At 48.4% G+C, this 22,962-nt stretch overlaps 1 protein-coding gene across 1 annotated transcript in view; it reads left to right on the top strand.

The window, feature by feature from the left end:
- Window positions 1-12,978: 12,978 nt before the first annotated feature.
- LOC149462400 (uncharacterized) overlaps window positions 12,979-22,962 on the top strand; it is a 75,421-nt gene continuing 65,437 nt past the window's right edge. The window contains exon 1 of the mRNA XM_089676901.1: window positions 12,979-13,225. Within this exon, the coding sequence (XP_089533027.1) occupies window positions 13,132-13,225 (94 nt within the window). The 5' untranslated portion in view covers window positions 12,979-13,131. The remainder of the gene's footprint in view (window positions 13,226-22,962) is intronic.

The raw sequence follows: 22,962 nt of genomic DNA, 5'->3' as shown, positions 1-22,962 counted from the left end.
GCCACTTTCAGGTCTCCTCACACACTGCTGGTGTGTAGAATTTTTTGACATAGGGTGCTGGCAGATTACGGGCCTCCCATAGCTGCTGCCAGGCCCCTAATCTGCCATGGGCCCCTATATACCGCCTCCTCATGCTGCTGCCAAGTCCAGAGTCTCTCATGGGTCCCTGTACGGCCTCCCATTGCTGCTGTCTCCATCGCCACACTCTGCCATGTGCCACTTTCAGGTCTCCTCACACACTGCTGGTGTGTAGAATTTTTTGACATAGGGTGCTGGCAGATTACGGGCCTCCCATAGCTGCTGCCAGGCCCCTAATCTGCCATAGGCCCCTATATACCGCCTCCTCATGCTGCTGCCAGGTCCAGAGTCTCTCATGGGTCCCTGTACGGCCTCCCATTGCTGCTGTCTCCATCGCCACACTCTGCCATGTGCCACTTTCAGGTCTCCTCACACACTGCTGGTGTGTAGAATTTTTTGACATAGGGTGCTGGCAGATTACGGGCCTCCCATAGCTGCTGCCAGGCCCCTAATCTGCCATGGGCCCCTATATACCGCCTCCTCATGCTGCTGCCAAGTCCAGAGTCTCTCATGGGTCCCTGTACGGCCTCCCATTGCTGCTGTCTCCATCGCCACACTCTGCCATGTGCCACTTTCAGGTCTCCTCACACACTGCTGGTGTGTAGAATTTTTTGACATAGGGTGCTGGCAGATTACGGGCCTCCCATAGCTGCTGCCAGGCCCCTAATCTGCCATAGGCCCCTATATACCGCCTCCTCATGCTGCTGCCAGGTCCAGAGTCTCTCATGGGTCCCTGTACGGCCTCCCATTGCTGCTGTCTCCATCGCCACACTCTGCCATGTGCCACTTTCAGGTCTCCTCACACACTGCTGGTGTGTAGACTTTTTTGACATAGGGTGCTGGCAGATTACGGGCCTCCCATTGCTGCTGCCAGGCCCCTAATCTGCCATGGGCCCCTATACCGCCTCCTCATGCTGCTGCCAGGTCCACAGTGTCTCATGCCATGTGCCACTTTCAGGTCTCCTCACACTGCTGGTGTGTTGAATTTTTTGACATAGGGTGCTGGCAGATTACGGGCCTCCTATAGCTGCTGCCAGGCCCCTAATCTGCCATAGGCCCCTATATACCGCCTCCTCATGCTGCTGCCAGGTCCAGAGTCTCTCATGGGTCCCTGTACGGCCTCCCATTGCTGCTGTCTCCATCGCCACACTCTGCCATGTGCCACTTTCAGGTCTCCTCACACACTGCTGGTGTGTAGAATTTTTTGACATAGGGTGCTGGCAGATTACGGGCCTCCCATAGCTGCTGCCAGGCCCCTAATCTGCCATGGGCCCCTATATACCGCCTCCTCATGCTGCTGCCAAGTCCAGAGTCTCTCATGGGTCCCTGTACGGCCTCCCATTGCTGCTGTCTCCATCGCCACACTCTGCCATGTGCCACTTTCAGGTCTCCTCACACACTGCTGGTGTGTAGAACTTTTTGACATAGGGTGCTGGCAGATTACGGGCCTCCCATAGCTGCTGCCAGGCCCCTAATCTGCCATGGGCCCCTATATACCGCCTCCTCATGCTGCTGCCAAGTCCAGAGTCTCTCATGGGTCCCTGTACGGCCTCCCATTGCTGCTGTCTCCATCGCCACACTCTGCCATGTGCCACTTTCAGGTCTCCTCACACACTGCTGGTGTGTAGAATTTTTTGACATAGGGTGCTGGCAGATTACGGGCCTCCCATTGCTGCTGCCAGGCCCCTAATCTGCCATGGGCCCCTATACCGCCTCCTCATGCTGCTGCCAAGTCCAGAGTCTCTCATGGGTCCCTGTACGGCCTCCCATTGCTGCTGTCTCCATCGCCAAACTCTGCCATGTGCCACTTTCAGGTCTCCTCACACACTGCTGGTGTGTAGAATTTTTTGACATAGGGTGCTGGCAGATTACGGGCCTCCCATAGCTGCTGCCAGGCCCCTAATCTGCCATAGGCCCCTATATACCGCCTCCTCATGCTGCTGCCAGGTCCAGAGTCTCTCATGGGTCCCTGTACGGCCTCCCATTGCTGCTGTCTCCATCGCCACACTCTGCCATGTGCCACTTTCAGGTCTCCTCACACACTGCTGGTGTGTAGAATTTTTTGACATAGGGTGCTGGCAGATTACGGGCCTCCCATAGCTGCTGCCAGGCCCCTAATCTGCCATGGGCCCCTATATACCGCCTCCTCATGCTGCTGCCAAGTCCAGAGTCTCTCATGGGTCCCTGTACGGCCTCCCATTGCTGCTGTCTCCATCGCCACACTCTGCCATGTGCCACTTTCAGGTCTCCTCACACACTGCTGGTGTGTAGAATTTTTTGACATAGGGTGCTGGCAGATTACGGGCCTCCCATTGCTGCTGCCAGGCCCCTAATCTGCCATGGGCCCCTATACCGCCTCCTCATGCTGCTGCCAAGTCCAGAGTCTCTCATGGGTCCCTGTACGGCCTCCCATTGCTGCTGTCTCCATCGCCACACTCTGCCATGTGCCACTTTCAGGTCTCCTCACACACTGCTGGTGTGTAGAATTTTTTGACATAGGGTGCTGGCAGATTACGGGTCTCCCATAGCTGCTGCCAGGCCCCTAATCTGCCATAGGCCCCTATATACCGCCTCCTCATGCTGCTGCCAGGTCCAGAGTCTCTCATGGGTCCCTGTACGGCCTCCCATTGCTGCTGTCTCCATCGCCACACTCTGCCATGTGCCACTTTCAGGTCTCCTCACACACTGCTGGTGTGTAGAATTTTTTGACATAGGGTGCTGGCAGATTACGGGCCTCCCATTGCTGCTGCCAGGCCCCTAATCTGCCATAGGCCCCTATATACCGCCTCCTCATGCTGCTGCCAGGTCCAGAGTCTCTCATGGGTCCCTGTACGGCCTCCCATTGCTGCTGTCTCCATCGCCACACTCTGCCATGTGCCACTTTCAGGTCTCCTCACACACTGCTGGTGTGTAGAATTTTTTGACATAGGGTGCTGGCAGATTACGGGCCTCCCATAGCTGCTGCCAGGCCCCTAATCTGCCATGGGCCCCTATATACCGCCTCCTCATGCTGCTGCCAAGTCCAGAGTCTCTCATGGGTCCCTGTACGGCCTCCCATTGCTGCTGTCTCCATCGCCACACTCTGCCATGTGCCACTTTCAGGTCTCCTCACACACTGCTGGTGTGTAGAATTTTTTGACATAGGGTGCTGGCAGATTACGGGCCTCCCATTGCTGCTGCCAGGCCCCTAATCTGCCATGGGCCCCTATACCGCCTCCTCATGCTGCTGCCAAGTCCAGAGTCTCTCATGGGTCCCTGTACGGCCTCCCATTGCTGCTGTCTCCATCGCCACACTCTGCCATGTGCCACTTTCAGGTCTCCTCACACACTGCTGGTGTGTAGAATTTTTTGACATAGGGTGCTGGCAGATTACGGGCCTCCCATAGCTGCTGCCAGGCCCCTAATCTGCCATAGGCCCCTATATACCGCCTCCTCATGCTGCTGCCAGGTCCAGAGTCTCTCATGGGTCCCTGTACGGCCTCCCATTGCTGCTGTCTCCATCGCCACACTCTGCCATGTGCCACTTTCAGGTCTCCTCACACACTGCTGGTGTGTAGAATTTTTTGACATAGGGTGCTGGCAGATTACGGGCCTCCCATTGCTGCTGCCAGGCCCCTAATCTGCCATAGGCCCCTATATACCGCCTCCTCATGCTGCTGCCAGGTCCAGAGTCTCTCATGGGTCCCTGTACGGCCTCCCATTCCTGCTGTCTCCATCGCCACACTCTGCCATGTGCCACTTTCAGGTCTCCTCACACACTGCTGGTGTGTAGAATTTTTTGACATAGGGTGCTGGCAGATTACGGGCCTCCCATTGCTGCTGCCAGGCCCCTAATCTGCCATGGGCCCCTATACCGCCTCCTCATGCTGCTGCCAAGTCCAGAGTCTCTCATGGGTCCCTGTACGGCCTCCCATTGCTGCTGTCTCCATCGCCACACTCTGTCATGTGCCACTTTCAGGTCTCCTCACACACTGCTGGTGTGTAGAATTTTTTGACATAGGGTGCTGGCAGATTACGGGCCTCCTATAGCTGCTGCCAGGCCCCTAATCTGCCATAGGCCCCTATATACCGCCTCCTCATGCTGCTGCCAGGTCCAGAGTCTCTCATGGGTCCCTGTACGGCCTCCCATTGCTGCTGTCTCCATCGCCACACTCTGCCATGTGCCACTTTCAGGTCTCCTCACACACTGCTGGTGTGTAGAATTTTTTGACATAGGGTGCTGGCAGATTACGGGCCTCCCAAAGCTGCTGCCAGGCCCCTAATCTGCCATGGGCCCCTATATACCGCCTCCTCATGCTGCTGCCAAGTCCAGAGTCTCTCATGGGTCCCTGTACGGCCTCCCATTGCTGCTGTCTCCATCGCCACACTCTGCCATGTGCCACTTTCAGGTCTCCTCACACACTGCTGGTGTGTAGAATTTTTTGACATAGGGTGCTGGCAGATTACGGGCCTCCCATAGCTGCTGCCAGGCCCCTAATCTGCCATAGGCCCCTATATACCACCTCCTCATGCTGCTGCCAGGTCCAGAGTCTCTCATGGGTCCCTGTACGGCCTCCCATTGCTGCTGTCTCCATCGCCACACTCTGCCATGTGCCACTTTCAGGTCTCCTCACACTGCTGGTGTGTTCAATTTTTTGACATAGGGTGCTGGCAGATTACGGGCCTCCCATAGCTGCTGCCAGGCCCCTAATCTGCCATGGGCCCCTATACCGCCTCCTTATGCTGCTGCCAGGTCCACAGTCTCTCATGCCATGTGCCACTTTCAGGTCTCCTCACACTGCTGGTGTGTTGAATTTTTTGACATAGGGTGCTGGCAGATTACGGGCCTCCCATAGCTGCTGCCAGGCCCCTAATCTGCCATGGGCCCCTATACCGCCTCCTCATGCTGCTGCCAAGTCCAGAGTGTGTCATGGGTCCCTGTACGGCCTCCCATTGCTGCTGTCTCCATAGCCACACTCTGCCATGTGCCACTTTCAGGTCTCCTCACACTGCTGGTGTGTTGAATTTTTTGACATAGGGTGCTGGCAGATTACGGGCCTCCCATTGCTGCTGCCAGGCACGTAATCTGCCATGGGCCCCCGTACCGACTCCTCATGCTGTGACGTTGCAACAAGGTGGAATTCAACCCTACATATGTTAGACCGCCTTTACGAACAGCGAAAGGCCATCACAGATTTCCTGATGTTAAAAGCGGATAAAGGTACTCCCTGTGTAACTTAGATGTCAGCCATTGGCAGCTCATGCGTGACACCTGCGCTTGCTCAGGCCCTTTGAGGAGGCCACGCTATTCGTGAGTCGGCAGGACTATGGGATGAACGACGTCATTCCTCTGTTGCACGTCCTGGAACAAATGCTGTTAACAATGGCTGGTCAGGGTGCGGTAGACGTGGCGCACAGATCTCAACGCCACATGACCCCTGTGGGGGCAGGACAGGAAGAAGAGGAGGAGGTAGAGGAGGACATTGGTGCTCAGGAATTATTGAGTGAAATGGGTGGTTTTTCCACTCAGCGGACAGGAGTGGAGGAGCAGGAGCATCTGGTAGAGGAGGAGGAGGAGGAGACAGAGGACCCAGACGCACCGTGGCAGTATGCTGTGGAGATTGAGGCAGGGAGTCCCTCGCATTCCTTGGCACAAATGGCCCATAGCATGCTCGGTTGCTTGCGTAGCGACAGCCGAATAATAACCATCAGACAGAGGGATGACTTTTGGCTGTCCACCTTGTTGGACCCTCGCTACCGTTCAAAAATGGTGGCCTTTTTCACACCTGCTGAGAGGGAGGCCAAAATAACGTACTATAAAAACCACCTATGTAGTCAGCTGGTCTCTGCCTGTCTGCGCCAACATCCATCCTCAGACACTGTGGGCCCTGTGCGCTCGCGTTCCGCTGCCATGGCAGCAGGGGAGGGGTGGGGTGGTAGGAGCAGTGGCAGCTCCACCAGCAGCGGCTGCCTCAGTCTGCAGTCGATGATGAGTAGCTTTCTTCACCAGCGCAGTGAGGAAACTACTAACCAGCCGCAGCAGCAGCAGCAGCAGCAGCATCAGGTGGACCTGGAGCAGGACCTCAAACAACAGGCTTAGGCCTACTTGGACAGCACCCTGCCAACCGAGGTAGACAATCCCCTTGACTACTGGGCAACGAAACTTGACCTTTGGCCCCAACTAGCTGAATTTGCCCTTGAAAGGCTGTCATGCCCGGCCAGTAGCGTGGCATCGGAGCGCGTGTTTAGTGCGGCAGGAGGTATTGTAACTCCGCGGAGGACACGACTGTCCACCCAAAGTGTGGAGAGACTGACGTTTGTGAAAATGAATCAGGCGTGGATTAGTCTGGATTTCAAACCACCAGTTCCTGACACAACTGACTAAATCCGCCATGAATCATGCCCCAAACATGTGCCACTTTCAGGTCTCCTCACACTGCTGGTGTGTTACATTTTTTGTCATAGGGTGCTGGCAGATTATGGGCCTCCCATAGCTGCTGCCAGGCCCCTAATCTGCCATGGGCCCCTATACCGCCTCCTCATGCTGCTGCCAAGTCCAGAGTCTCTCATGGGTCCCTGTACGGCCTCCCATTGCTGCTGTCTCCATCGCCACACTCTGCCATGTGCCACTTTCAGGTCTCCTCACACTGCTGGTGTATTCCATTTTTTGTCATAGGGTGCTGGCAGATTACGGGCCTCCCATAGCTGCTGCCAGGCCCCTAATCTGCCATGGGCCCCTATACCGCCTCCTCATGCTGCTGCCAGGTCCAGAGTCTCTCATGGGTCCCTGTACGGCCTCCCATTGCTGCTGTCTCCATCGCCACACTCTGCCATGTGCCACTTTCAGGTCTCCTCACACTGCTGGTGGGTTCCATTTTTTGTCATAGGGTGCTGGCAGATTACGGGCCTCCCATAGCTGCTGCCAGGCCCCTAATCTGCCATGGGCCCCCGTACCGACTCCTCATGCTGCTGCCAGGCCCGTAATCTGTCATGGGCCCCTGTTGTCGCTTGTTGGCATATTCCGCTCGTTCAGATGCTCCTTCTCCTGCTACTCCTCTTCACGGATTCCGTCAGCAGTCTTTCTTGGAATCCGTTTCCAAGAGACAACAGTTTGCGAGCACGCACCAGACGGTGCAGAAGCTGAACGTCCTCCTGTCCAAGTTGCTGCTGCCAGGCTCGTAATCTGTCATGCGCCCCTGTACCGCCTCCTCATGCTGCTGCCAGGTCCAGAGTGTGTCATGGGCCCCCGTACCGACTCCTCATGCTGCTGCCAGGTCCAGAGTGTGTCATGGGCCCCCGTACCGACTCCTCATGCTGCTGCCAGGCCCGTAATCTGTCATGGGCCCCTGTACCGCCTCCCCATGCTGCTGCCAGGTCCAGAGTGTGTCATGGGTCCCTGTACGGCCTCCCATTGCTGCTGCCAGGCCCGTAATCTGCCATGGGCCCCCGTACCGACTCCTCATGCTGCTGCCAGGCCCGTAATCTGCCATGGGCCCCTGTACCGCCTCCTCATGCTGCTGCCAGGTCCAGAGTGTGTCATGGGTCCCTGTACGGCCTCCCATTGCTGCTGTCTCTATCGCCACACTCTGCCATGTGCCACTTTCAGGTCTCCTCACACTGCTGGTGGTTTCCATTTTTGTCATAGGGTGCTGTATGGCCTCCCATTGCTGCTGCCTCCACCGCCACACTGTGGCTCCACACTCTGGTTTTGGCCCCGTGACTGCCCAAATGAGTGAAGTGTGCGGTGATTCTAAGATCGACGGCACTCATCTGCATGTCATACTGCCTGACAGTATTATTTCTCTTCCCCAGCAGACTCCAAGGGCATTTAAATTAAAGGTACAGTGTTCAGCACTAATATTAAGTCTCTCTGAAGCCTAGAAACACCCTTTTTTAAGTTAAATTCACAGCGAATATATTCGACTCGAATCAAAATTTTTCCACGAATTCGCCGAATCAGTCGAATAGAATTTTTGAATACTTCGCTCATCTCTAGTCACAGCACTCATGTGAAAAAAAAAAAATATATATTTTTTTTAAATATCACTGCAAACTATATATAAAGTGCATAATTACCCTAAAACTGGAATCCCTGTGTGTTGGAGGTCTGGAGAGTAACGGTGCACTTCAGGTGTCCCCCAGAGCTACAAAGTGATAGTGCTGGATAGGAGTAGCAAGGGGGAATTACCTGGTGATCGGGAGACCCTCTACACACGGAAAGGGGATCGTATATTGGGCATGAGGAGTTTGATGCTGTCTTGCTGATCTTATCGTTTTTATATGTAAGTGACTACAATAAATTTTATATATGATTATAATTCACATACTGATTCCTGGTCTGTTTGTGAGGTCCTGAGGAACAAGAGGATACCAATCTAAGGACACTCTGTACATATGTGGTTGATTACAAGCTGGAATTTGTTTGTTTTAGGGTAATTATGCACTTTATATATAGTTTACAGTGATATTTAAAAAAAAAATATTTTTTTTTTTTTCCACATGAGTGCTGTGACACTGGAGTGTTTTTTTTGCATGATACACATGTGGCACTTTAGTTCTGGGATTTAAAAGGTAATATACTATGTTGAGATTTTGTTTTTTGAGGTATTTGAAGAGCACCTGTGATTGATTTGCATCTTCTTCAGTGGAGTAGGAAGCGTCTTCCTATCAAGAAATTGATCTTTGTTTGGACACATTATTTGGACACTTTGCATATTGTGACTTTATTTTATTTTTGTTCTTTTATATATATTTGATATTTTTTATTTTTGGGTAATCTCTTTGGGTCTTGAGTCTTTCCTGGATACCTAACTTAGGCTCTAGGCCAGGGGTAGGCAACCTTAAAGAGGTTGAGATCTACCTGAGCAACCTGGTAAAAGTCAAAGATCATTGGGCACAGTGTGGCCCAGTGTCACCTCCTCACATCTGATTTAAACCTCTAATTGCCGTACTACTACAATTAATAAATTGCATTTAACCTACATACTACACTCAGAAAGCGCTGCTGTTTTCTTTCTTCTTTTTTGTGGAACTTGTAGAGCAGCCTTATTCACTTGAATTTGTCATTCTTGGCAGGTGCTACACCCACCAACCATGAAAGGACATGAGCCAGCGCTACAGATGAGACAATGGCTTATGAGGTGCTTGCTCCCTACTACAGCTCCAGCTTTACTAGTAGTCCTTCTGCATTGCACTCTGTTTAATGTTCTGGGATGGTGGATCAGAAAGCCCAGACAGCAATCTACCAGTAACTTGGTTGATATCTACCCCCTCCTCTAGGCTGTCCCAGCATACCTGCACAGGATAATAGCCAATTTTGTGAATATTGAGTAGCTGGTGTTCTTCAGGGTGGACTGCAGGTCCCAGCAATCCCCTTACATGGTGGCAGGCTTCCAACTCCAGGCAATCTTCCTCAGGAACTCCGGACTTGGCATGGCTCAGCAGACTGGCAGGGCGTACTCCGGCAATGGCATCAGCAGTGAGAATGATAACATAAGTAGGGCAGCAAAGACTCTCGATCTGGACCCCTGTCCCCTTTTATATCCACAGGACCAGTGGATTGGATCGAAACGTCCACCAAGAAAAGAAGCATAAAAACATAAATATGTCTCGTGACTGGGGCAGCAACTAACTAGGCCAAAATAATCAAACTGCCTACAAGTGTAATAACTAGCCATACAGATGGCTATTATGTGTTAAATCACCATTTACCTACACACCGCTGCACAGATATCTTAACTATTCAGGACCCACAACCAAGTAAGCAGGGGTCTAAAGAATGGGGGGGGGGGGGGGAAGAGATCTATTCTAAATATCTCCATGTATTTTCCTAGTCTGCATTCTGTAAATAGATGCTAAGGCCAAGTAAATTTCATAATGTGCGTCTTAAATATATTACAAATCTGACTTATTGCCTCCTTCAGTTTAAGAGGATAGAAGGGTTAAAACTACAATCACTAAAAAATACAATGTATTTATTGACTAGTGGATCACAGCTTTTCTCCCCCCAGGCCTTACAGTTGCAAGAAAAAGTATGTGAACCCCTTGGGATTACGTGGAGTTTTGCATGAATTGGGCATAAAATGTGCACTGAACGTCATCTAAGTCACAACAATAGAAGAACACAGTCTGCTGAACATAATACTACACAAACATTAGATGTTGCCATGGTTTAATTGCACATAACATGTAAACATTCACAGTGCAGGGAGGAAAAAGTATGTGAGGCCCTAGCTTAATGACTTCTCCCAGAGCTAATTGGAGCCAGGAGTGAGCCAACCTTGACTCCAATCAGTGTGATGATATTGGATGTGTTGCTGACAGCTGTCCTGCCCTTAAAAAACACACACCTGTTTTGGGTTTACTGGTTTCAAGAAGCACTGTCTGATGTGAACCATGCCTCGCATAAAAGAGCTCTCAGAAGACCTACGATCAAGAATTGTTGACTTGCATGAAGCTGGAAAGGGTTACAAAAGTATCTCCAAAAGCCTTGATGTTCATGTGTCCACGGTAAGACAGACTGTCTACAAATGGAGAAAGTTTAGCACTGTTGCTACTCTCCCTAGGCGTGGTCGTCCTGTAAAAATGACTGCAAGAGCACAGCGCAGAATGCTGCATGAGGTAAAGAAGAATCCCAGAGTGTCAGCTAAAGACCTACAGAAATCTCTGGCACATGCTAACATTTTTGTTGACACATCTACAATAAGGAAAACATTAAACAAGAATGGAGTACATGGGAGGACACCACGGAGGAAGCCATTGCTGTCCATAAAGAATATTGCAGCACGTTTGAAGTTTGCAAAAGAGCACCTGGATGTTCCACAGCACTACTGGCAAAATATACTGTGGACAGATGAAACCAAGATTGAGTTGTTTGGGAAGAACACACAACACTATGTGTGGAGAAAAAAAGGCACAGCACACCAACATCAAAACCTCATCCCCACTGTAAAACATGGCGGAGGGAGCATCATGGTTTGGGGCTGCTTTGCTGCCTCAGGGCCTGGACGGATTGTTGTCATTGATGGGAAAATGAATTACAGAGTTTATCAAGACATTTTGCAGGAAAACATACGACCATCTGTCCGCCAGCTGAAGCTCTGCGGAGGATGGGTGATGCAACAGGACAATGACTCAAAGCATACAAGTAATTCAACAAAACAATGGCTGCAACAGCACAGAATACGCCTTCTGGAGTGGCCCAGTCAGAGTCCTGACCTCAACCCGATTGAAATGCTGTGGCATGACCTTAAGAGAAGGATGCACACCAGACATCCCAAGAATATTGCTACACTGAAACAGTTTTGTGAAGAGGAGTGGTCCAAAATTACTCCAGATCGTTGTGCAGGTCTGATCTGCAACTACAGGAAACGTTTGGTTGAGGTTATTGCTGCCAAAGGAGGGTCAACCAGTTATTAAGTCCCAAAGGTTCACATACTTTTTCCTCCCTGCACTGTGAATGTTTACATGTTATGTGCAATTAAACCATGGCAACATCTAATGTTTGTGTAGTATTATGTTCAGCAGACTGTGTTCTTCTATTGTTGTGACTTAGATGACGTTCAGAGCACATTTTATGCCCAATTCATGCAAAACTCCACGTAATCCCAAGGGGTTCACATACTTTTTCTTGCAACTGTAGATGCAGTCTGCAGTTCACCTGTTCAAACCTGAGCGTTTTATTGCTCAGAGAAAAAAAATCAATTATTCTCTATGGAGATAGTTCACATATTCACTCCAAGTTGCCTATAGCCAAATGCCTGAAGTTCAAAAAAGTTTTGGAGCTCCTTTCGTAGCTCCATTCGGGCAGATTGGTGCATATTTGAAGCGTTTCTTTCTATATAGAAATGCATCAAAACACGCAATTTACACGTTTTTGAGCATTTTCGCTCATTTTATTGCATGTTTTTCTGCTCAAATGCAATAATTAAAAAATAATATTGCATGAATAAATATTAAATAACATAAATAACTAATAATAATCATAAATAAAATACAGAAATAATATATGATAATAAATAATGTATAAATTAATTAACCCTAACCAAAATAATATAAATAATAAATAGGTTAACCCCTAAACCTAATCTGTAACCAATAAATAAATAAATAAAATAAACCCCTAACCTCTCACCCCAATCCCCAAACCTAACCTTTAACCCTATAAAAAAATAAAAACAAACGTTAATAAGTAAATACATAAATAAATAATACATGTATTATTATTTATTTTTAATAAATAATAATAATAAATAAATTAGCCTCTAACCATAACAAAAAAATAACAACAGAAATTCATAATAAATTAATAATAATAAAGGAAAGCTGAAAAAAATATAGCAACAAAAGATGAAACAGATTATATTTTTTCTATTGGCTATTAGACACAGTGGTACAGTAGCACAGTGGCTAAAGTGGGTAGCTCTTCCCCCTGGAAGTACTAGGGTCGCCAGTTTGAATCCCAACCACGACGCCACCTGCCTGGAGTTTGCATGTTCTCCCTGTGCCTGCATAGGTTTCCTCCGGGTACTCCGGTTCCTCCCACACTCCAAAGACATGCTAGTAATTTTAATTGGCTCATGTCTAAATTGGCCCTAGTATGTGTATGTATGAATGTGAGTTAGGGACCTTAGATTGTACAACAAGGTGATCCAACCTTACCAAAAGCAGTGATACACCTCACAGTTGGAGGATGGTTCATACTCAGTGGAGAATGGTTGTTCTATTCACTGGACTGTTGGCATTTAGTGTGAAAAATGTTTCTGAAAACATGAATTTCCAAGTTTACTTTGCAGAAAAAGAAAAACAAACATACATGGGAAATAAGGCTACTGTCCCTTTAAATTTCGTAGTTTTCAAAAAATGAAAGTGAAAGTGTGAATCCACCCTGTGTCTAAGACTTCAAGCTATGAAAAAGCTAGACTCCATGGCTTACAAAATGGTAAAGCTTGCAGCCTCCCCATGTGGCCTAATAGGAGATCTAAATGCGCAGCACACGTATGTAGAAGTTTAGCCCTTCTGGCTACCCCACTGTGGAATTCCACAGGCTGAAGACAAGACACACAGCTGTGTCTGATGGCCGTGGCCCTGCTCACTACATACAGACATGTTTTGCTACTTTGTGTGCTGCTGACACTCCAGCTGTCCACAACAAGAACTGCTGTTTCAGGTAAGAATGGACCCTCTATTCATTTTCCTGCATTAACTTATTTTATTTTGTTCAATGTATTATCAGTGCTTAATATTTTCCTCTTCAAAGGCAAGAAAATTGTTGATTGCCGGCTTAACAAATTGTTCCCATGTTTTTCTTTCAAGAACACTTTTTGATTTGTTTCAAGCAGCTGAAAAACATTGTAAGCATTGTGACATGTAAAGATTTACTGCATTGTGTTTGAATCAGGCCTCATTCACACAGCACCATCTGTTCTAATCAACAGGGGATCCGTGAATTGTTCCCCTGTCGAATCTGAACAGAATGGAACACATCTGTTCAGTGCTCTGCAGCATTTAATAAACAGAGCTTTCTGGATCCATTTTAGATCTATGGGTGGTCAATTATAACTGGACTTGCGTCCATTTTTTTTTGTAATCAAACTTTATTGACATTGTCAGATTATACAAAAGTATCACTAAATGCATTCACATTGGCCAGACAAATAAACAAACAATAAGGCATCAGATCTAAATCAGAAGAGTTGACTGCAGGCCACACATAGGCTGGGTGCCAATGTTACCCAGGAATGCCATTACTCAAGAAAAAGAGGGAAACAGAAAAAAAAGGGAAAGAAATAAGGGGGGGGGGGTAGGGGAAATAAGGAAGAGTAAAACCCTGCCCAAGAAACAATGAACAATACCACGTTGGTCGCAGCCTCTCCAACAACGAGCATCAGCAGTGGGAAATATCTGAGCCAAACGGGATGGGGTTTTATACTACTGAGTGAGAAATTCATAAGAAGACTCCTGGATACAGGAACTGAGGGAGCAGCTATGCATCATTTTAAAAATCTTATGAACCTGACGGAGGGGGGGGGGGGGTAAGTTCAAAGCCCAGTTCGTTCTCCCATTTCCTTATGTAATACAGAACCGACGTGGAATGCATACTCAACACTAGTTTATACATTTGGGATAATAAATGTCTAGAGTTTGGGAGTCTAGTGCACGTAGATTCGTATGCCGTAAGGGCATTTCTAGGTCATGGCTTAGGGTTCAACCCAGTTAAGAAACTAGTCAGTTGATGGTGCCTCCAGTCCGCCCGTGGGAAAGTCCTATACATATATTGTAAGACATGGATAGGTAGGGGGGTACCCTGAGGGGCAAATTTGGCACAGGAAAAATCCCCATCCTTCTCCCAAGTGTGAAAGAACCCAAGGTTCTCTCTCGGAGGAAACCAACGGTAGCCCCCCAGTGGGGCTAACGGGGAAGTCCGAGAAACATATAGTCCGGATCCATTCATTCAATCCCAAACTGCCAATGTGGTTCGAGTCGGGGTGACATCCAGTCAGAAAGTCCTCTGACAGCTGTCGGGATTCAAGGGGTCCCTGCAAGATTCCTCCCCACCATCGATTTCTCTAATGAGACCCACAGTTTTTTTGAGATATCATGCTGCCAGTTTAAAATGTGTACCAGAGCCATAGCTCTATAATATAAGGTCACATCTGGAAGCCCTACCCCACCAGTCATCTTATGTCTACATAATATGCCGTATGCCAATCTGGGGTGCTTATCATGCCAGATAAAAGTCAGAAATACTCTACGAAGTCGCTTAAAGAAGGTCTGGTGCAAGATAATAGGTATAGTATATAAAAAATATAGAATCCTTGGTAGGATCGTCATTTTTAAGACATTCATCCTACCAAACCAGGTCAAAAGGTGGATCTGCCATTGCTGTAAGTCCCTTAATATGCCAGTCAGCAATTTGATGTAGTTAAGGTCATATAAAAGCTTAAGGTCGGGAAAAATATGAGTCCCCAAGTATGATAAAGAGTCTCTCCTCCAAACGAAGGGGAAAGACTGTTGCAACGACTCAGCCAGCGGGGGTAGGACATGGATGGGGAGCAGAACTGACTTATTATAATTATTTTAAAGTTGGATAAAACACCAAATTGTTGAAGTTCCGTCATAAGTACCATCATGCTGCCAGTTTAAAATGTGTACCAGAGCCATAGCTCTATAATATAAGGTCACATCTGGAAGCCCTACCCCACCGGTCATCTTATGTCTACATAATATGCCGTATGCCAATCTGGGGTGCTTATCATATCGCCCCCTCGCTTCTCCCCTCTCCCCATTACGGCACCCACCACCTCCTCCTGCTACTCCACTTCCCCGCTGACCCACTTGCCACCACTTCCAGACCCACACGCTCCAACACCTCCCGTTCCCATGCCACCTTCCTCACCCTCCTCCTTCTCATATCAGCTGGGGACATCTCCCCGAACCCTGGCCCCTCACCACCTCACCCCCCCCCCCTAGAGCCCCCCCTGCTCACGCCAGCCGACGCAACCCCCTCAACCTCATACATGTACCCCTCCTCCCCATACCTATCCCCCCTCTCTCGGTTGCACTCCTGAATGCCCGTTCGGTTTGCAACAAACTTACCGCCATCCACGACCTCTTCATCTCCCGCTCCCTAAACCTCCTAGCAGTCACCGAAACCTGGGTACAGGCCACCGACTCCACTTCCCCTGCGGCACTCACCCATGGAGGTCTCATCTGGACCCATTCGCCAAGACTGAGCGATCGCAGAGGTGGTGGTGTCGGCCTGCTCCTTTCACCGCTGAGCACCTTCCAGGTCCTCCCTAACCCACCCTCTCTATTTTTCCCCTCCTTTGAGGCGCACTGCATCCGACTCTTCTCACCCACCCCCCTAAGGATCGCAGTGATCTACAGACCTCCTGGGTCCATACCCCACTTCCTGGACAACTTCGCCGCCTGGCTCCCCTTCTTCCTCTCCTCTGAGCTACCGACCATCATCCTCGGGGACTTCAACATCCCCATCAATGACAACAACCCGGCCACTTCCCAATTCCTCCACCTAACCTCCTCCTTCGCGCTCACACAGCATACGCAATCCTCCACCCACATCGGAGGGAACACCCTGGACCTCATCTTCTCCCACCTCTGTACCCTCAACCAGTTCTCTAACACCCCCTTCCCTCTCTCTGACCACCACCTCATCACGTTCTCCATCTCCCCTTCCCCCAACCCCCCCCCCCCAAAAAACGCCAAACCATCACCAGCCGCAATCTCCGCAACCTGAACCCGGCCCCCCTCCACTCAGCCGCTGACCGCCTACACGACAGCATCCTCCCACTGTCATGTCCTGACATAGCCACCACCTTGTACAACGACTCACTGTCAGCTGCCCTAGACTCTCTGGCACCCCTAACCACACGCATCATCAAACCCAGGCCGCTTCAACCATGGCAGAATGACACCACTAAACGCCTCAAACGTCGCAGTCGCGCACTGGAGAGACTGTGGCGCAAAACCAGGTCCCCTCACGCATTCTCCCTCTACAAATCTGCCTTCCTCACTTACACCTCCTCCCTCCACGCCGCCAAGCAGGCCTACTTTGTTAACCTAATCAACACTCTCTCCTCCTGCCCTCGCCGACTCTTCTCCACCTTCAACTCCCTGCTCTCTCCCCCCCCTCCTCCACTCAGTACCTCACTCACCGCCCACAAGATTGCCACCCATTTCCGTAACAAGATTGACACTATCCGTAAGGACATTGTCAACTCGCAATCTACCTCCCCACCTAGCCTCCCCACCCCCATCACCCCTTCTTCTCTTCCCTCCTCTGCCCTCACAACCGCACTGCCCTCCACCTCTCCCAAGGCCCCGCCCACCGTAACCCCCCCTGCACAGCACTCCCTCAGCCCTGTCACTACTGAGGAAATCGTCAAGGTCCTCTCAGAAGCCCGCCTCACTACCTGCCCCCTGGACCCTATCCCCTCTCAACTCCTCCGGTCACCCCCCTCTTCCCTCATCCACTCCCTCACCCACATCTTCAATCTCTCCCTCTCTACTGGCGCATTCATCTCCCCCCTAAAGCACGCACATATCACCCCCATCCTCAAAAAGCCCTCCCTGGATCCCCAACAACCTCAGACCCATCTCCCTGCTGCCACTCACCTCCAAGCTCCTTGAGCGCATAGTCTACGATTGCCTAAGCGCCCACCTTATTGACAATAACCTCCTTGACCCATTACAATCTGGCTTCCGTCCCCTACACTCCACTGAAACTGCCCTCCTCAAAATCACTAACGACCTACTAAACACCAAAGCCAAGGGCGACTACTCTGTCCTCCTTCTCCTGGACCTCTCTGCGGCCTTCGACACAGTCGACCATCCCCTCCTCCTAGGGCCCTCTTACCCCTCGTACGCTGTCTGTTTTTGTTGTACTGTGCCATGTATTGTCCCCCCTATTGTACAGCGCTGAGCAAACCCTTTGGCGCTATATAAACTCAATGTAATAATAATAATAATAAGTACCAGGACAGAGATATGGGGTTTTGACAAATAAAAAAGAAGGTCATCGGGTCGACAGCTTGTGTTCTGTGGACCCATTACTAATCCCGGCAATGTCTGGATTATTTTGAACCCTCCGTAAAAAGGGCTCTAGGACCAGGGCAAATAACAGAGGGGACAATGGACAGCCTTGCCTGGTCCCATTATGAATATCAAAGCGGGTAGAGAGTGTACCATTCACCTTCACATGGGCTTTAGGTTCCCGATATAAAGCTAAAATCCAGCCCATCATCCGATCACCAAGGCCTAGGTCTCGCAGCACCTCTGTCATATAGGCCCAGTCCACTCGATCAAAAGCCTTCTCTGCATCCATTGAAAGCATCATGCGCGGGCAGGACCATGCTGGGCCCAGTGTAAAATATGTAAGGCCCGAATTGTATGGTCTCTAGCCTCATGGCCCACCATAAAACCAGTCTGATCCGAATGAAGGGTCCTGTAGGCGAACCACCAAAATCTTGCCCAACAGTTTAGTGTGGAAATTCAATAAAGAAATGAGCATATAGTTTGCACAATATTGAGGGTCCTTGCCTGGTTTTTGCAATATGGTGATATGGGCCAGAAGAGCCTCTGAAGGTAGAGGGTTAGTAGTGGTGATGGAGTTAAGATAACTACAACGTGGGCCAGCAAGGATAGAGAAGACCTTCTTATAATATTGATTAGTAAAACCATCGGTTCCCGGGCTTTTGCCCAAGGGAAAGGCAGCAACAGCCTTGCCCAATTCCTCAGTGGTTATCGGGCGTTCTAGTTCCTCAAGAATATGAGGGGAGAAAGTAGGGGGTCCTGTATGTAAGCCTGCACAGTCATAGTCTGGGACACCTCATCCACAGCAGGGGAGTTGGTAGGGAAGTTGTAAAGAGAGGCATAAAACTGTTGAAATAGTCCAGCGATAGCATTAGTGTCTTTCGCCCATCCAGACTGTGTTGTCAAGTCGTGTGCATGACATAAGGCCTGCTGTTGTTTCAGTTGTCTAGCCAGGAGGCAACCTTATTTGTTTCCATGTTCATTGAAACGTTGGGCATAGAATCTAAGTTTGTCCCTGGCTTTACGGCCCAAGCACTGAGAGAATGTGGTGCGTAAAGTTTCCAGTGCCTGAGCATCCGAAGGATCAAAACATGTTTTATGTTTAATTTCTAGGGCATGAATTTTATCCAACAATTCCACAATCTCTCTCTTTTTCTTTTTTAATCCGAGAGCCATGGGCTATCAGTTCACCCCTGATCACTGCATTGTGGCCTTCCCAAACCGCCTGTGTGGACACGTCTCCAGAGGAATTAGTTTCAAAATAAAATTGTAAGGAGTGAGAGAAAGCAGCTCGGTCATCCAGCAGGTTCTTATTAATTCTCCACACCCATTCAGTCTGGTAAGCAGCTGGGGGGGGGCGAATGGACAACATCACAGGAGAATGGTCGGAAATTATTAGGGAACTGATCTAAGAAGATACCACATTACGCAGATAAAACTGATCAATAAAAAGGAGATCTAGACGCGAATAAGAATCATGCGTCTTCGAGTAATAGATGAAGTCTTTATCCGTGGTATGCGTCACCGCCATCTGTCCACCAAGTGAAGAGTATGCAAAAGCCATTTAACATGCCTCAGCACACGGTAGGATGGAGATGTTTTACCAGAGGACGTGTCCAGACAAGGGTCCAGGGCAATATTAAAATCCCCCCCAGAAGCAGCACTCCCTCACTAAAGTCCATCAATTTTTTAAGGGTAGTAGAAATTAAATTGACAGTGTGGGAATTCAGGGCATAAATTGCTGCAAAGGTATATTTATGACCACGTATTAAACTTTTAAGAAATAGGAAACGGCCCTCTGAGTCAATTTGCTGAGACAGAAGAGAAAAGGGACAGGACATCCATATAGCTATCAAGACCTCCCTGGCCTTTGCAATAGGGGATGTACTATGATACCATTGGTCAAAAGTCGCAAGAGGCATGCGGGAAGTAGAGGTGGCGGTGAAGGGCGTCTCCTGCAAAAATAGAATATCTGGGGATAGGTTACGCAGTTCCTGCCAAAGGCAACCCCTTTTCTATGGGGAACAAAGCCCTCTAACGTTATAGGACAATATGGTTAATTTTCTAGCCATGGTAACAGCATAAAAAGGGATGCACAACTATGTGCAACTATTTCTCCAGATTAACAGAACAAAACACATTGAGTAAGCAGTATCAGATTAACAGAATAAAACACATTGAGTAAGCAGTATCAAACAGTTGAGTTTTGACCCCTTCAATCACCCGGATACAAAACCAATAAAAAAACAAAAAGGAAAAAAAAAAACAATAAGGTCCACAGGGGAAAAAGCGCACCACCTAAAGGGATGAATCCACCAAAGAGAGGAAAGAAACTTCTTGCTGAGGGTGTCACCCCTCTGCAAAATCGCAGAATGGATTGCCATTACGGGAAGCCGTCAGGCAAAAAGGGAAACCCCACCAGTCAGGCACATTGACTGCACACAGGGGGTCTAGCAGGGGGTGAGCAGTATGCCTTTGCATGAGAGTCCTCCTGGATAAATCTGGAAAAACAGCTACGCTGGCTCCATCAAAATCGATATGTGGCATGTTGCGAGCAGCTTTCACGATCACTTCTTTCACAGAATATCTATGTAGTTTGCAAATGATGTCCCGTGATTTATCCGCAGCTTGAGGAACAGGCAAGAGGGCTCTATGTTGTTTAAGGCGCAGAGTCTCCCAAGACTTGGCGAAACAGGCCTTGCACAGTAGGCAACAGGTCAGGCATGCGAGTTGCCTCGGGTAGACCAGGAATACAGATATTCTGCCTCTGATCCCTATTCTCATTGTCGTCCAAATGGTCTAATAAAGTGTTAAATACATCTATGGGAGGATGGGAGAAAGTGCGGCGTTTGGAAGGCATAATGTGGGGGGAGTAGAGAGACTGGAGACTGCTGCTGTATAGAGGAATCTGCCCAGGGTCACCGGACCTCAGAGCCCAGATGTCCTCACACCATGCCGCTCAGGCCATGCCCTCGACTTGCGTCCATTTACATTAGACTATTTCAGATCCATCACGTTTAGGTCAGAAAATGTGGAAATGGATGCAGACCTTTTTAATCTTTTTTGGTTCTGGACAGACTTAGAGATAATCAGATGTAAACAGACCCAAGTCTATTTATATCTGGTTGCTCATAGACTAACATGGAGCTTTTAAACAGGTCCATCTGAAAAACTGACAGGTGGACTTGGTGGTCCTGCCCATGTGATAGGAGCCTAACTACTTTACATCCCAAACTTCTACCCATGTACCTATAAAAACCATGTATTAGAACTATCGGATATAGAGCCATTACATGTTTTACAGAGGCAATAGATTTCCCTGGAAAACATGTGTCAAAGCTGCAATCCAGGGGTCTCCAAACTTTCTAAGCAAAAGGCCTGTCGCTCAGGTTTTAGGGGAGCTAGACTGTGGCCAGTGGGAGTAGAAAAAGCCCCAGCATTAGTGCCCCATCATTGGTATTAATGGAAGGAACAGTGCCACATTGTTGATATCAATGAGAAGAAAAATACCTCATTGATGGTGTCAGTAGGGATAATGGTGCTTCGTCATAGGTGTCAATTGGTGAAATAGTGCCCCAAGGGCCAAATAAAGGCAAGCAAATGGCCACACCCGGCCCCTGGATAGCAGTTTGGAGACCACTGCTGTAATTCATCCTTCTGAAAACCAAATACACAGAAGCACAGGGTATTTTGTACTGTCTGCAACCAAAGAAGGAGTGATCACAGGGATGTGATTTAATAGTAGGTATGTTCAAGGGTTTGGGCATGGGCGCCAAAGAGACTTTGTATTTTCAGAGAAAAATGTCAAAGCAAGAAGCTCTTTTTAAAGTGTGCATAAAGCATAACAAAAACATCTTATTTGCTCCCTTTTGGTTTGTTAAATATACTACTGAAAGAGTTTTTCATATTTGTTTGATAAGTGCAAGCAATAATATATTGATCCTGCCAAAAATCCTGTGACTGATTCAGTTTCCCTATTCTCATGTGGCAGTGCTGCTAATTGGCCCAGATCTGTCATGTAAGGCTGGGGAAAGAGTATTTGGCTCCAACTTGAAATGAAAATTTAAAGAGTGACCAGGCAGGCTTTTTATTGCAGAAAAACACACATTGGAGTTGATTTAGTAAAGGCAAATAGATTATTCACTTTTCAAATTTTCCCCAAATCTTAGTGAATGAGGTGAAACTTTGCTGGCTTCCATCATCCAATCATGTAAAAGAATTATTTTTATCCAGCACATGGTTGGACATTCTTTGCAAAGTTAAATTTCACAGCATTCACTAAGCTTTGGGGAAAATTCACTTGTACAATGCTAGTTTCCTTGAAAAGTGTACAGCCTATTTGTCTTTAGTAAATAACGCCCCCCGCCCCATGTCTTTTCTGCAATATTAGACTTTTAGGTGAGGTGAGTACAGTTCCCTATAGTATAAGCCGCTCAGAACTCAAGCTGTCCATTCATGGATTGAAATTTGGCTTGTTCAGCAAGAACTGGCTGAATTTCAATCCATGTCTGGCCACAGTGGTTGAACAGAAGAAGTCGATCACCGATCAGCTTCTTTTCCACTACCCTGTTGGATTATTTTTGTTGGATCAGCACCGCTGGCATAGGCTTTAGCGCAGATCAGTGTATTTTGACAGCGACAGCTATCTCCTCCACTGTTAGAATACAATGACACAGAGGGGAGGATTCTCTCATCCACATCAAATGTGTGGATAGGGAAATCAAGACAGTTCTTACCATCAACCTGTTGATTGAATGGAAAAAAACTGATCCATGTATGGCCAGACTTACACGTCTTCTCTTTCTTACTCCCAGTTGTTAAATAAAGCTACAGGGAGCCAAGAAAATCTATGTGCTGCTGGCCAGGGGGTAATAAAGAAGACCTGTTGCCTTACCATGCATGGACAAAGCGCAGGTTTGCTTTAAACCTAGTGTCAACCAAATCACATCCAGTATAAGCTTTAACATTTTTATTATACAGGATTTATACAGGATTTAACATCTTAATGTTCTTTCAAAAATTATTGTTAGTATTTTAAATCTTCGCCTTTACCTTTCACTGTTGTCACCATCAGATAACCAGCCCATGAAAAGGCCATGCAGCCATTGATGGAGTGCATGTACTGTATCGTATGTAGACATAAAGTTCCTGCAGAGACATTGCACTAAATGAACAGGACTGAGATTGTGGATAAAAAAGTTAAAAGTAAAACTAAAGCTTTGTTTTTGTTTCTTAAAATAATAAACATGTCTATATTTACCTGCTCTGTGCAGTGTTTTTGCACAGAGCAGCCCTGATTCTTTTTGGGTCCCCAGCGTTGCTCCTCCCCCCCAAGCAGTGCCCCCAGGGCTT

This window comes from Staurois parvus, unplaced genomic scaffold, assembly GCF_062004578.1.
Source record: "Staurois parvus isolate SC_StPar_1 unplaced genomic scaffold, SC_StPar_1.0 ptg000175l, whole genome shotgun sequence".
Lineage (NCBI taxonomy): Eukaryota > Metazoa > Chordata > Amphibia > Anura > Ranidae > Staurois > Staurois parvus.
Note: the sequence above shows the minus strand (reverse complement) of the source record. Positions and strands in the feature narration are given on the sequence as shown.